Source organism: Numenius arquata, chromosome 12 (assembly GCF_964106895.1).
Source record: "Numenius arquata chromosome 12, bNumArq3.hap1.1, whole genome shotgun sequence".
Taxonomy (NCBI): domain Eukaryota; kingdom Metazoa; phylum Chordata; class Aves; order Charadriiformes; family Scolopacidae; genus Numenius; species Numenius arquata.
The window spans coordinates 3,603,318-3,617,086 of NC_133587.1; the positions used below are offsets into that span (position 1 = coordinate 3,603,318).

Below are 13,769 nucleotides of genomic sequence, written 5' to 3' on the forward strand. Positions count from 1 at the left end.
ATCCTCTGCCAACGGCTCGCACAGCCTGGCGCACAGGAGGGACAAATCCGCACATGGTTCTCCCTAGACTGAGGGCTAATTATGGGCTGTCACTTTTTCCTCCTTGTTTATTTTCTAGTTATGTCAAATTGGGCTTTGTTTTTATTTTTCTGTCATAACCAACGGGGCTTGAAAAGCAATTTATTGCTTCTTTCCCTTTGTTGGAAGAGAGGAGCTGCTTGATCAGCCGATTCCTCCCCAAGCCTGTTATTGGGATTTGATCAGATCTGGGATTTTCATTACATGCTTTGTAATCAAGGCCAAACTAGCACCACAGTGTCAGAGCAGAAGAACAATAACGCAAGAAGATTAGAACGTCATTAATTCTCTCTTTGTTAATCGGGTAATCCAATAATTCACATGCACACGCACACACAGAGCAAACTGGAAGTACTGCCCTTTCCTCCTTTCTCAGCAAAGATGTGAAGGGGGAGAGCTTTCAGCGCTCAAGTCTTTCTGGTACTTAGACCCTATTAATGTTATAAAATTTATTGCAGCGTGTTTAACAAGGCGTTGCCCAAATATGATTATAAATAATTAAAGGGCGGTAGCACTTGTCAAAATGCTGATCAAAGCACGTTGTAGCATGGGGTATTCACCTGACCTGCCTCTTCTGTCACGACTGAGAGCACCCCGAGAACTCCTGGCTTCTTTGCAGCTCCAGCTAAATCAAGACATTCAAACCCCTAACGTTTTCTATGAGGTTTATTTAGGAAAAACAGCTAAATGGAGCAGCCTGAAGCTTTTTAATAAAAATGTTAACTAAGCACTCCTTAAGTTGATTCCTCACATAAGTGATAGAAGACGGAGGGTTAATGGACATTTTATTTTAATAACCAGCAGCTGTTCTAGGAAAATTACTTACCAGACCCCACCAGAGTGCATCTGCGTATGTATCAAAGTGCTCATTTTCTCCTTTCTCGGCCAAGTATACCAGGAAAGAGGCCAGGATGAGGCACAGGAAGCCAATATACCAGGCAGTAATCAGCTCCTGCAAGATCATTAAGGGGTAGAAGAGAATAATTGCAATCCTGGTGCGCATCTCCAAAAGCTGAGTTACTTGCTTGCCGATTGGCCTCAGATCTGAACTTTCCCTGCATTTGCTTAGGTTTTGGGGCTCCGGTTGGAGATTAGTAGTGCCACTTTTTGAGATGGGACTGTGTACTGGTGGTGGCCATGCACACAGGGTGATCCCCGTCCTGAAGAGCCCATCATCTAAACACATACAGTAAACGGAGAAGGAAAGGGAGTGTTAATATCTCCGTTATTTCAAGATCTGGGACTGAGACTAAAAAAAAAAAAAATAGTATTTCCCCAGTTCTCACAGGGAAGCGGGGTTAAAACTGAAATGAGAACCCCAAATCCCCAGGGACTTTGCTTAGGGCAGGTCCCTTCCACTTACTCAGGGGGAAGATACAAAGCTGGGGTCTGGACGGAATATCCCCCAATTTCAGGGAAGTTTTAATGCAGAATTCTCAGGCGTGACTGTTTTTGGATGAAGTTAATACAGCAGTGGACAAGAGAGCCATAAAATCCCTATGATTTTTACATAGATTTGGACAAGCTGGCTAAGCTTTTCCAATGGAACAAGTGCAGGAAAAAGGAGAAAATTCTAATTCATAATTCATCAGCATGAAACAAAAAAAATGATCAACAAATTCTTCCCAAAATGGGGAAAGAGGCCTTACACCAGGGGTCAGTCCTGCAACTGGTCCGTGATCTCACACTGGGAGGAGGAATCCAGAGCAATAATGGTGTCTGCAAGAGGCTGCTCCTCCCAGGATGCGCTTTCGGAAACACGTCTGCTTTGAAGTTTGCATCCTGGATAAAGAGTTGGCAACACCACCTGTGCTTAACGAGGCTGCTGGCTAATTGCTAACTCTTCAAAATGAGCTGTGTCAGCATGCAGGTGGTTGCTGTGTTCAAGATATTCCCTGCAAACATCTAAACATCTCTCCTTTCTCTCCTCTGCTAGTTGGAGGGCTCCATCGGAGCTTATGTCTCTGACTTTGCATTGCTCCCCGTGTTACTCTACGGTGACTTTCCAACCTTCCCAGGCCTGGGAGATGTTTGGGGTGGAGAAGTCAAACAAAGTGGTGTCCCTGGTGGGGAAAAACATGAAGAGCAACACAACTTCCTTGCCTGGGGCTTGCTCACCTTACTGTGTGCGTAGACCACAGAGCCCAGGAGCTTCCAGGTGCCTCCCCGCCGGTCCATGCGGATCATGCGCAGGATCTGCAGGAACCTCAAACTCCTGAGCGCTGAGGTGGCAAAGACATTCCCTTGGGACCCCGCTGCCAGCACGGCGATGGACGCGATCAGCACCATGATGTCTGCATGAACAGAGAGCGTCGAAAGCTGAAGAAATGCTGCTGAACCACTACCAAATGGGGTGGCTCATCTATACTGCTGCTGGCAGCAGAAGGCTGTGCAGGAAAGTGGTCTTGTATCAGCTCTATCTTGTACTGGAAGGACACAGCAGAAATCTTAACTTGGATAAAAAGAGCCGCTACACACCTTGTGGAAACATCCTAGTTTCTTTCTCCACACTCATCCTTCCCATAGAAAATGCATCAAATACTGCAAAGCCTGAATTCTGATAGGATTCAGCGTTAACACTACTAAAGTGGACCAAATCCTTGCAAAATGCATGCCCTTTTTAATTGGCCACAGCTGTCTGTTACACAATGCAGTCCAAAGGTGTGAATTCCCCCATCTAAATTGGGAATGAAAACCTAGAGGTCCACCTTAGCAATCCTAGGGTGATCACACACAGAAAGGTCAAGAAAAAGGCCAAGAAAAATAGCACTGTTCTATATATGCCAAATTTAAGGATCATGAAAATTTCCCTCTTCCCTGGTTTTTATGCAAATTTTAAGGGTTGCTTTTGTGGGAATAAGCTAAAATCCTGCGTATGACCATTGCCAGCTCCCGGACATTTGAAAGCAGGCTCCGTAGCGCGTGGCATGGCCTCTCTGCCCACTCCTTACCCCGTTAAAAATAACTGCTGTGCACAGATGGCCCCTTTCACAAGAGGATCGCCGAGTACTTTACAAACAAGAATTAATTAAGTCTCATAACTCCCTTGTGAGGCGGCTCATCAGCACCAGGGATGGCAAAGTGAGACACAGGGAGCTTCAACGGCTTGTGAGCGATTCGGTGTCGAGGTTGGACACAGGTTTGCAGGATCGCAGCTCCTACACTCAGTTTCTCCAGCCTAAACCCCCTTTCTGTGGCCAAAGCAGTTGTCAGCAATGCCTGGGGTACACAGGGCAACAGGATGGCTCCCGGGTCTGTAAAAAACAGGATGGACCTCGTGGAGAATAACAAAAAACATCTCCATGGATTAGGACTTTGGCCTCTGTGCTCTTTCCCTTCTCAAGGTGACCGTGAAGTAGCTGAGGACCAGCTCCCAAAACGCATGGAAGGAATGGGAGCACTGCGCAAAGCAAGAGCCTGCAATAGTTGTTTTGGTCTGGGAAATCCCACATGAGGAGGCAGGTCTTACCGATGACACAGAAAGGCTTGCGGGCAAATTTTAACCTTCCCCTCCAGCCCCGGTACCGGCAGCAGCATCCAGCCGCCCAGATCCTCACGAAGTATTCGACCCCAAACACCACAATGGTGACGATTTCCTGGGAGGGAGACAATGTCGTCAGTTGAAAAAGCAGCGTGATGGAGAGCATGCTCCAGAATCAAGTACAAACCCATAGCCTAAACTCCGCACACCTCAGAAAATGCATCACAGAGCTCTCTGCACTGTTAAATGGAGAGCCCGGGCCTGAAAGATTGTCAGATCTTTGCTGTTGTGTCTTCCCTCACCCTCCCCTGGGACAGAGAGGTACTGCACACCGTAGCCATGAACTAGAATTTTATACCTCCTTATATTGTGTTGTGTCCCCCACGACAAGATTGACGAGTACCTGCTTATCATAGAATGGTCTAGGTTGGAAGGGACCTTTAAGATCATTGAGTCCAACCATCAACCCACCACTGACAAAAGCATGTCTGCCTGCCTTTTAAATACCTCCAGGGATAGTGACTCCAACACTTCCCTGAGCAGCCCATTCCACCATTTCATAACCCTTTTGGTGAAGAAATTTTTCCTAATATCCATCCTAAATCTCCTCTGGCATAACTTGAGGCTGTTTCCTCTTGTGCTATCATCTGTTAGTTGGGTGAAGAGACAGTCTGCAGGATTTGGAACTAGATGATCTTTAAGGTCCCTTCCAACCTAAACCATTCTATGATTCTATGACTTCACTATGTTAATGCTGAGCAGCTCGGGGACTGCTAGTCCTAGGACTGCTCTTCACAGGGGACTTGAGCTTTTTCCCTATAAAACTGGTCAGGTTGTCTCCATGTGCTGGGCCACCTGGTGCAGGGGCGGTAGAGATCCTCTGCCCCTTGATGCCCAGCGAGCACGCTGATGCCGTGCATCCCAGCTCCAACACCCTGCACACGCTCCGTTCCCTCCTATTTCTTTACTAGCGGCGCTTCCCTCAGCTTTCTCATGTGTCAAACCTGACGAAGCCCTAATTAGCTTGCAGCGCCTTTTGATGCTGATGTAGGGCAGGGACTGGGGAAGAGGAAGACAGACAAAAGGAGAGGAGACACGTGAATCTGGCAGCCCCACACCGTGACGGTGCGTGCAAGAGCTCTGCTGGCTCTTGATGGCAGAAGCCACACTGTCAGTGTGAGGGATGCCAGGCTATTTAAGGGACAAAACTTGGCAGCTCGACGCGGGATCAACTAATTGCAGGGATGTTACAGCATGGAAGAGGAGGCAGTGAGATGGGCTGCTCCCTGCGCCATGCATCCGCAGCGTTAAATATTGGGAGCTGCTGGACATCAAACTGCTTATCCGTTGGGATCAGTCTTGCTGCCATGTTTTGCAATTGAAGATAAATGCGGGAAAAATAAAAAGTTTAGGAAGAAGGCTTTTAAAGGATCTTTAAAAATATTTTTAGTTTATTCCCGATACAGATTTCTCCTTTTCACATTTTGCCTACTTCTTATCTGCAGGTCCCATGGTCCCCTTCTCACAAGTCACAGTTTAAAAATCCACAGTTTTTTGTGTGTGTTTGACTTTGTTTTAATGCCTCACTGATGGCTTCATTTGCAACCCCCCGACACACACTCACCAGGATGTAAAGGGCCCCTTCTGAGCTGTTCTGGTACTCATCAATGGTCGAAAAGACAGACAGCACCAGGCAGGAGAAAACTAGTAGAAAACTATATAACACAACAATAAAAAAGAGAGAGAGAGAGAGAGAGAGAGAGAGAGAGAACATCAGTCTTCACAGCAGGAATTTTTCATACTTCATCAGACTAGTCCAGAGAGCATGTCTGGACATATTTCTCTGGGAGTATTTGTGGTCCTGCTGCTACATCAGTGTGTAAAAAGTGATGGTAAAGTCCCCAGTTTTACTAACTGGAAGGGTTACAAGTGGATGGTCCCACTGGACTGCTCCCAGTTTGGCCAGTGCCAGTCCCATTCCCCTCCCAGCTGGCGGCTCCGATCGCCTCTGACATTATTTCACCACGGAACTGTCAGGTCTTACCGCAACGTGCTTTCAGCAAGCATGAAAACCAATAGAGAAAAGCTGATTTATTAACACGATAACTGGTGCCCAGAGTGGCTGATGAGCAGGAGCCAGGTTGAACAGGAACCCAGAGAAAACTCCACTGATGCTCTGCTTATGCGTTGTGCTTACACAGGAGAGGGATTGCATTTCCCCTCCTTGCCAGGATAGGACATTTGCCAGTGGATTTAGTGTTCCTTTGCACAGCTGCAGAGGTGTCCTGGCATCTGCTCATGGATGGAGAAGGTTTCCACCAGCCCGCGATGCCCACTGCTTGCTCAAACAAAAGGAGGGAAATTAATTTACTAAAGATCTATTTACTGATACAATAAAGTAGGCCAGTGCAGGGAGAAACTAAAAGCTGCATTCTTTAAAAGCACTAAATAATTCATCTGTCTGGCTTTGTCTCACATTCCTACAAACGGCATATTGAATATTTATAAGGTACGGTTCAGCTGGTGGGTTCTGTTCCTTTGCGTTGTATTAAGAAAAGGAGTTTCGCGCCATCCGGGTCATGCTTGTGGCTTTGCAATGACCATTAATGTCACAATAACAAGTAAAAATAGGGGAATTTGCAGTATTTATTTGAACCACAGGCTGAAACGTCCCTGCCTGCTGGAGGTAAGGGACCTTCAGAGCCATCCCAGAGAAGGCTGAGCTTTCTCAGCAACAAGATGAATTCAGCACAGACCAGATAAGGACAATTGCCTGATTTCTCTCCACAAATTTCCTTTTCTCACACCAGATCTGATACCCGGAGACTTGAAACAACCTCAAGAGAGTGAGAAAACATCCCTTGCCATCCCACTCATGATGTCCCTTAATATCTTCTCTGGATCACACTTAGGTTTTTTTTTTTAATCCCCAAGACGATCTTTTAAAACCCTTGCCATAAACAAGCCTACTACAACCTGCCCTGCAGCCAAACAGACTCCATCCACCTCTCCAGGTTGCCTGTGCTGGGAGCTGGGGATGGGACCCCGCTGCTGCCCTCGCCGTGACAGGGGGAGCAGAGCCCCCCTGAAAGGAAGGAGCTACAACTGGGTCAGGCAGCTCCGCTGCTGGGGTGGCCCAGATTTTGCTGCAAACTCCTACCTTGGAGTGAGAAACAAATGAATAATCAATGAAAGAAGACAAACAAGAGGAAAACAAAACAAAACAAAAAAAGATAACAGAAAGGGAACGGGGGGAAAGAAAATCCCACATTTTCTGATTAAAGATGTGGGACGTGGGTTATATTTTTGTGACCAAACTTCACAATAAAATGCCTGGGGAGGTACTAAAAGCAAAGTGCCAATAGCAATGTGGATTTGCACACTGTGTTGGGTTAGGCGACCACGTTGGATGGATCCAGAATGAAGCCACATTCAAGTGGTGAGTCCTGGCAGGGACAAATGCCCCAAGAAAGAGGATTGCTGTATATTAAATTTGTCACTAGACAGGTATTGATGGGGTAGAAGGAGGAAAGGAAAAATAATTTTATCACTTTGAATCCCAGGGGTGGATTGTGCAAGCAGTGGTTTATGTGGGAAGAGCCAGGGCAGCTCCGGGTGCTGCTGGGGCAGTGGGATGCCCAAGTGCTGCTTCTTCCCTTCCCCACGTCACTGCTGCAGCCTTGTCCCTAGCCTCTCCATTCCCCTCAGCCAGCTCAGGGCTGCTGTAATTTTGGCTCTGTGCTCTCCAGGGCTCTCATTGCCAGGGAGACCTGATGCAGATCACGCTTGCAGGGCCAGCATTAATTACAGCACCGCCAAGCATGGGAAGCATTGGGGAAGGTACCAGCTTCTTCAGTGAAGCATGGGAGCAAATCCCACATGGACCAAAATCTCCCTTCTCAGTCCTGATGGGGACGTTCAGCCACCGGGTAAGGATTGGTCCTGCCAGCAAAGGATGCAGGCACTGGCTCATCACAGGGTGAACTGCTCAAGCATCCCAAAATAGCTTCACAATGATGCTCTGCTTGACCCTGTGGTCCACAAGCCTCTGGGAGGCTGTAAAAGGAGACTAAGAGAATGAAACCTTTCTGCAAGGAAATGGAATTCAGGGGGTTAGGGGCTATATGGCTCCTGGGAGGCTTTGAAGGATCTATAGACCCCTTACGAATAGTGGGTGGAAGAAGAAAGCCGAGAGGTATGTCCACACCAGAGATGGTGTGTGTCCTCTGAGCTCCCACAGAGGAAGGCAGCAGGGAACAGGAAGGCTGACTCTGCTTTAATTTCACCTAATCTACCCAGACAGTGCAGGAAAAGGGCTCCAGATAATAATGGATAGCTAGGGAAAGGGAAACAGGCCAATAAATAGTGTAGAGGTTGGGATGAATCTAATTTTTAAAGCTACATATCTAATCAAAGCAAATTATGTCTGCAGCCTGACTCTGGGTAATGTTAATGTGCAATAAGGAACGTTAATTATGTCCCATCTAATGATTTTTACATTAAAGATGCCAATTCTGCTTAGAGCTTTGGAGAAGACAATATCCTCCTCCCGAGCAGACAGGAGCTGGGTCCTATGCAAGGCACAGCTGGAGCCGGCACCAGCCTCTCCAAGGGCACCGTGTGGCTTTGGACCACTGTCTACTCCCCAGTGATGGCACAGAGGAAGCTGGCTCCAGCCTCCTGGAGCCACTAGAGGAGGACACCTCATGTCACTGCATCTTCTCACCTACCACCCATTCCAACGAGCACCCAGCACCTTCTGCTGCTGGGCATCCCCCAATGCCTGTTGCTTAGACCTTTAAGCTCAGCCAAGGCTCAGCTGTGCAAATCTGACTGCTGCTAATACTAATAAATCCAAAGTCCTCCAAAGTCTGGCTTTACATCCAAAGGTTACATTGACTTAAAACACCCATACAAGCTTCTTATTACAATTTATAAATCCCAGCACAAAATCTGCATATCCAGATTTCATATCCATCGTGCTTCATGTTAGCAATAGAAAAAGAAATGACTGAACTCCCCCTCAAAAAAAAAAATATAACAAAATGACTGGAAACAGGAAAGACTGTCCTTTTCTTTTTTTTCCTCAGTAAAAGCTTTATTTATTCCATCCTTTATGATGGAATCATCTCAAAGCTTTTCAGGTTAATCATCTAATTTGCCTTCCAAAAGAAACCCCCTTGGAATCTACACACACATTTACATAAGAATTTTAAAAGACCTTTAAATTTATTCCTGAAATACTTGTATCCAAATAATATTCGCCGACACGCAAAAGCATTGGGCTTTCTCTGATGGAGCACCAATAATTAGCAACTGGATTCCTGGAAGCAATGGGGATGGATACAATACAAGGACGTGGCACAAGGTTGTAATAAGCCACTGTGCTTGTTACACACTTTGCTGGCTTTCCCTGGAATTGGGAAAGGGAATTAAAGATTTGCTTAATTACAAAGAGCAAAGCTGGAAAGGAAGGAGTATTTTACGACAGGTATTTGACAGCTGCACAATGGAAAACAACATAAAACATTTAAAACACTTAAAAATATCTTCGGGGATGTAAACACGGCATTGATAATTGTGCTAAAATAAAACCAAAATGCTTATGGGCCAATCCATCCGTAATCCCAGCAATCCATTTGCTGTGGTCTCTGTAAAGCGCTGGCTTTCAACTATCTAAAACTTCAATGTAAGTCAAAAGCCATGAAAATGCAGCAATGACAATAAACCAAGGTGAAAGAACATCCATTCTGAAGAGAAACAGAGATTGTCAAGTGCCTTTTAACACTCAGGGAGCCTTATAACCAGAACAGGAGTATTTACAGCTCAAGTTAAATCTCTAGTGAATCAGAAGCAGAACTCTGATAATGCCATGACTTTTCCAGGGGTAAAGACGCTGCGATGCACCTACCCCTTAGCTGGGAGCATCCGTCATCTTTATTCATGTAGGCAATCCTGCCGTGATTTGTAACCCAGCTCTTCATTTACAAGGCTAAACACGAGCCTAAATGCCTCACTCTGGCTTTCCACAACCCTCAGCCTCAGCCAAAATCATCTCCCAAGGCGACTTCTGTCACTAGCAGAGCTGGAAATAGAAGCAGGGAGTCCTGCCTTTCGGTCCTGTGCCTTAATAAATGCTCTCCTTTCCCAAAATAGCTCCTGACGGTGTGTCATTTCCTGCAGGTTCAGCCATGCCCAGCCCAGGTCTTGCTCCTCGGAGGAGCCTGGAGGCTCCCCGGGTACCCAGCAGGTAGAAAACATTCTCCATGGGAAACACACCGGCTGGCTCCAAGGCAGGGATTCTCATGGTTTATACACTTTTTCAGACATCTTTAGCAAAAACCTCTCTGGGTTAATAGCACTGAGATGATGGTTGAGCAACCCCGATAAGAAGCACCTTGCTCATACAAAGCCATAAAGTGTACCAAGGATGGTGATGTAAAATGTGCAAAGGAGCATCCCCAGAGGACCCAAGGAGGGTCCTGGAGGAGGCTATGCTCTGGACAGCAAGGCTGCAAATAAATGGTGCTCTGGGAGGTGGGAATTAGTCAGGCTACAGAGAAGCAGGTCTTGGAGACCCCAAGCCATCTTATAGGGGTGGGAACGAGAGGGTTTATGTTCCTGATAAGCCCCAGGACACGTCCCTCAGCCCCTGTGAATGAGTGCAGCAATCCTGCTCTCCTGGCTGCATGACAGCAACGTGGCAAAAAGCAGGAGGCAGTTTTCCAGCAGATTGGGTTTTCTGGGGTCTTCCCTGGGCACATGTCCCGGAGCAGGAACGCTGCTGACTGAGCACAGCACCCTCTTTCTGTGCTGTGGCTCCCCTTGCAGCTTCTGAAACATGCCTGCACATTTACATCCCAGGGAAGCAGAGGAAGATGAGATCTCCTTCGCATTAGATGTTGGAGAGAAGGTAATTTTCTGCTTTATAGGCAGATAAGGAGAATTCACAATTCCATCACAGCAAACTAAGGAAAAAGGAATAGCTGTCCATAGCTTTGCTGTATGGGCACAAATCACAGAACTTCTCTTCCCCTGCCTTCCCTCTATTTAGGCAGCACATTTCTCAGTTAAAAAGGGCAGGATATGGGCTCACATTTATTTTTCTCCTTCAACATCCACCACTTCTGAAATCAGTTCCCACTCCAAGAGCTCCTCCAGCTTTTCCCTCTTGCTTATATCAGTCAGAGCAGAAAATGCATCATCTGCCCCAAGTGCCCAGAGCCAGAGTCCCCACCTGAAACCATGAACCGAAAGAATTTGACCAGAAATGGGTTTTGCATGATATATCTCTCCATGACCCAGTCCAGCAAAGGACTGAGTATCTCCACACTTTCAGGCAAGAGTGAGCTTAAGAGCTTTTCTGGATTGAAGCCTCAAAGAGCAAAAGCCAACTGGCAATGACGGGGAACGGAGATCAAGATCTCAACATTTACAGCAGGAAAAGGGGTTAAATGTAAGGAATCAGTTGCCTGTTCTGCAGGCTGGCTCTAGCCATTTAACTTACTCAAGGCAACTCAGCTCAGAGTAAAAGCCTTATTAATAATAATCGCCGCATGCGAAGCCCTAGCTCAAATGTTCCTCTCCGTCCTCATCTAACATGAATCACTGGGAAATGCTTGTCTGCGTATTCCGCCTGCCCTGCGCACGCAGCCTCAGAGGAGCCAGATGTCTGGAGGAAAACCCAAAGTATTAATCAAGCCCCTGCACCTGCCAGAAGAGTCTGTCTCTGCTGCGATTCAGCGCTGCCGGGCTGAGGTTTGCTTTTCAAAACTCGGTGGGGAAGAGAGATATTCGTGCAGCTGCAGAAACGGTCCACAGGATAGAATCCTAAAGACCACGGCGCAATTATGGTGCATTGGGAGGTAAATTAAGAGTATAAAATATTGGACATTTAAGTAATTCTTAAAACGTCTGCGCAAGCATTTACTCAGAGCACGTTCATTGATTTTCATGGGAGGGAAAGTTGCTGTCTCATGCAATACCCGTATTATTCAGATTGAAATCTGAGCACTGCGCTGTTTCATCCCACAGGGTATTCCCCCAAAAGAGCCTCTGCTTCCTCCCGACCTCTGAGAGACCATTACTAGTGAGTACGGGAATACAAAGCCTTCCTAATCTAACCGTTATCTGTATATGAAGGTCAAGTCATTTCTGCTTCTTAAGGTCAAAGCCCTGCTTTTCTGCAACACCTCAAGAAAAAGAAATTAAATAAATTTAAGAAGCCAAGGGTGATGCTGCACGGCTGGAGCAGGCAGGAATAAAAAAAAAAAAATCATCTCGCTGAGGTCAAGCTCCTTTGACTGACCTGGGCAAGTCACTTGATCTAACTGAGCTCGAAAACTGGGTTAAAAGGAAGATGCCCCTGTAAAATGTAATGCTGCATCTCATCTAAACATTCCTCGAGGGAATGGGATATACAAAAATAGGCTCTGGTCTAATTGCAGATAGGAAGATTGTCTCAAAATGTGTAGGGCTGGTTCCTGCTGCAGACAGGAATAGTAGCTGGTTTTTCAAAGGTCTGTCCCAGAATCAGCGATTCAGCTGGAGCCCGAGGTTTCCTGCCCACGAAGGACAAGCTCTGTCCCGCTCAGCTCCTCTAGCTCTGCTTCCCTGGCTCTGACTTTGCACTAGTTTCATAGCACCAAGAATTACAGCACCTCTAAAATGAGCATCCTCGCTGACAGCATCCGCAGGGAGCTGCCGACACAGCGGCTCGGCAGTTCCCAGCCACCGCAAGAACTGTCTCAAACCCCCAGCAGGCAACGAAATGGCTCAAAATCCTTAGGTTGACTTTAAAAACAAAAACAAAACCAAAAAATCTCATTTTCCCCATGCCTCAGCCCATGGTTTATGCTTCTGTAAAGGCAGGACCACAGAGCTGTGCTCTCGGGCTCCCTCCCAGCTAACAGCAAAGGACAGCTGAGATTTTGGGTCCGTCTCTGGCTTCGTGCCTCGAGAATGAGAAGACAAGAATGTGGCTTCTCGGAGCCAGAGGCTGATGGATAACGCCAAAGCATAAACCGCAAGCATCACTAAAGCACTGCTAATTTCATTTGCTCATCAGTTTATTTAATTAACCGAGTCTTGGTGAAAAGAAAGAAGTATTTGCAAACTGCCCATGTAATATGTCTTGGAGTTGGTAATTTTGCCATCTGTTTAATTTTACTTCTCTTGCCCCAGCTACTGACTAGGAAGGAGCTCAGAGCCAAGAGCAGAGAGCTGGTTCACAGCCTTTTGATTTTGGTCCCCAGAAGATGATGATGACCCCCAAGCTGGGTGAAAAAAAAAAAAAATAAAAATATATATATACCCAGAGGAATAATGAGAGTGCTATAATCAGCAGGACCACATTCCCTCTCTGCAACTCTTCCCTACTCAGATTGGGGCAAATTGGGGAAAAAAGCCAAGGGGGCTGCACTGCCACGAGGGTGAGTCCAGCTCAGCTGCGTCCAAATCTTGCCATTCCCAAGAGACACCTGAGTTTGGGATGCAGAAAACTACAGGATTAGGTCCAACAACAAGAAATAAAAGGCCAGTGGCCAGTTTTGAAGCCCTGCATCCCTTCCCCACATCAGTAGGATGGTGCAATCCTCCATAACAAAGGCTGCAGAATACGGCCCTGGTGCTTTTTCCTACCCGTGAAGCTGCTCCTGCTGGGCTGGGAAGGTTTCTGCTGGGAGCAGAGCCTGGACCATGCGGACAGGCAGGACCAGAGGAGCTGCTCAGGGTGAAAGGACGCAAAACAAACCCAGATCTCCAGAGAGTTCAAGCTTAAAAAGGCAGCGCTTTTTAGCCCTAAAAAAATTGCTGAAACAGCCAGTTATGCCGCAGGGAGGGGAGAGCATCAAAACAGCTGCCAGTCAAACCCTGTTTCACTTCACCACTAACATAACTATTTATATAGTCTTCCAAGAGCTTCAAAGTCCTTTTCCACCAATCTCCCCTCTACAGCAGTAAAGTTTCCCTGAGCTGTAGCCAGATTTTCTCCCCAGGAGCGATGGGGATATGCTCCTGCTACCACCCACGCTGGTATCCCCCTTGCTCAGGGCAGAGAACGGCCAGCTCGTGACAGCAGTGGCCCTGATAAGAGCAGAGCAGCCCCATCTGCACAGGCAGCACCAGGTCTCTCTTTGCACCTGATAAATTAATCCCCAGCACCAAGGGGTGATTAATCACTTCTATTATCTCTTGCTTCTTCTCCGGCATA

The 13,769-nt window shown here is 46.9% G+C and overlaps 1 protein-coding gene across 8 annotated transcripts in view; it reads right to left on the minus strand.

Annotated features, from left to right (window-relative positions):
* The window catches only part of KCNQ2 (potassium voltage-gated channel subfamily Q member 2), a 66,958-nt gene that overhangs the window by 37,827 nt on the left and 15,362 nt on the right, over nt 1-13,769 (minus strand). For all 8 annotated transcript variants that reach the window (XM_074157751.1, XM_074157750.1, XM_074157752.1 and 5 more), the window contains exons 2-5: nt 5,184-5,274; nt 3,548-3,674; nt 2,197-2,372; nt 905-1,030 (exon numbers count right to left, since the gene is read on the minus strand). In XM_074157751.1, the coding sequence (XP_074013852.1) occupies nt 905-1,030; nt 2,197-2,372; nt 3,548-3,674; nt 5,184-5,274 (520 nt within the window). The remainder of the gene's footprint in view (nt 1-904; nt 1,031-2,196; nt 2,373-3,547; nt 3,675-5,183; nt 5,275-13,769) is intronic.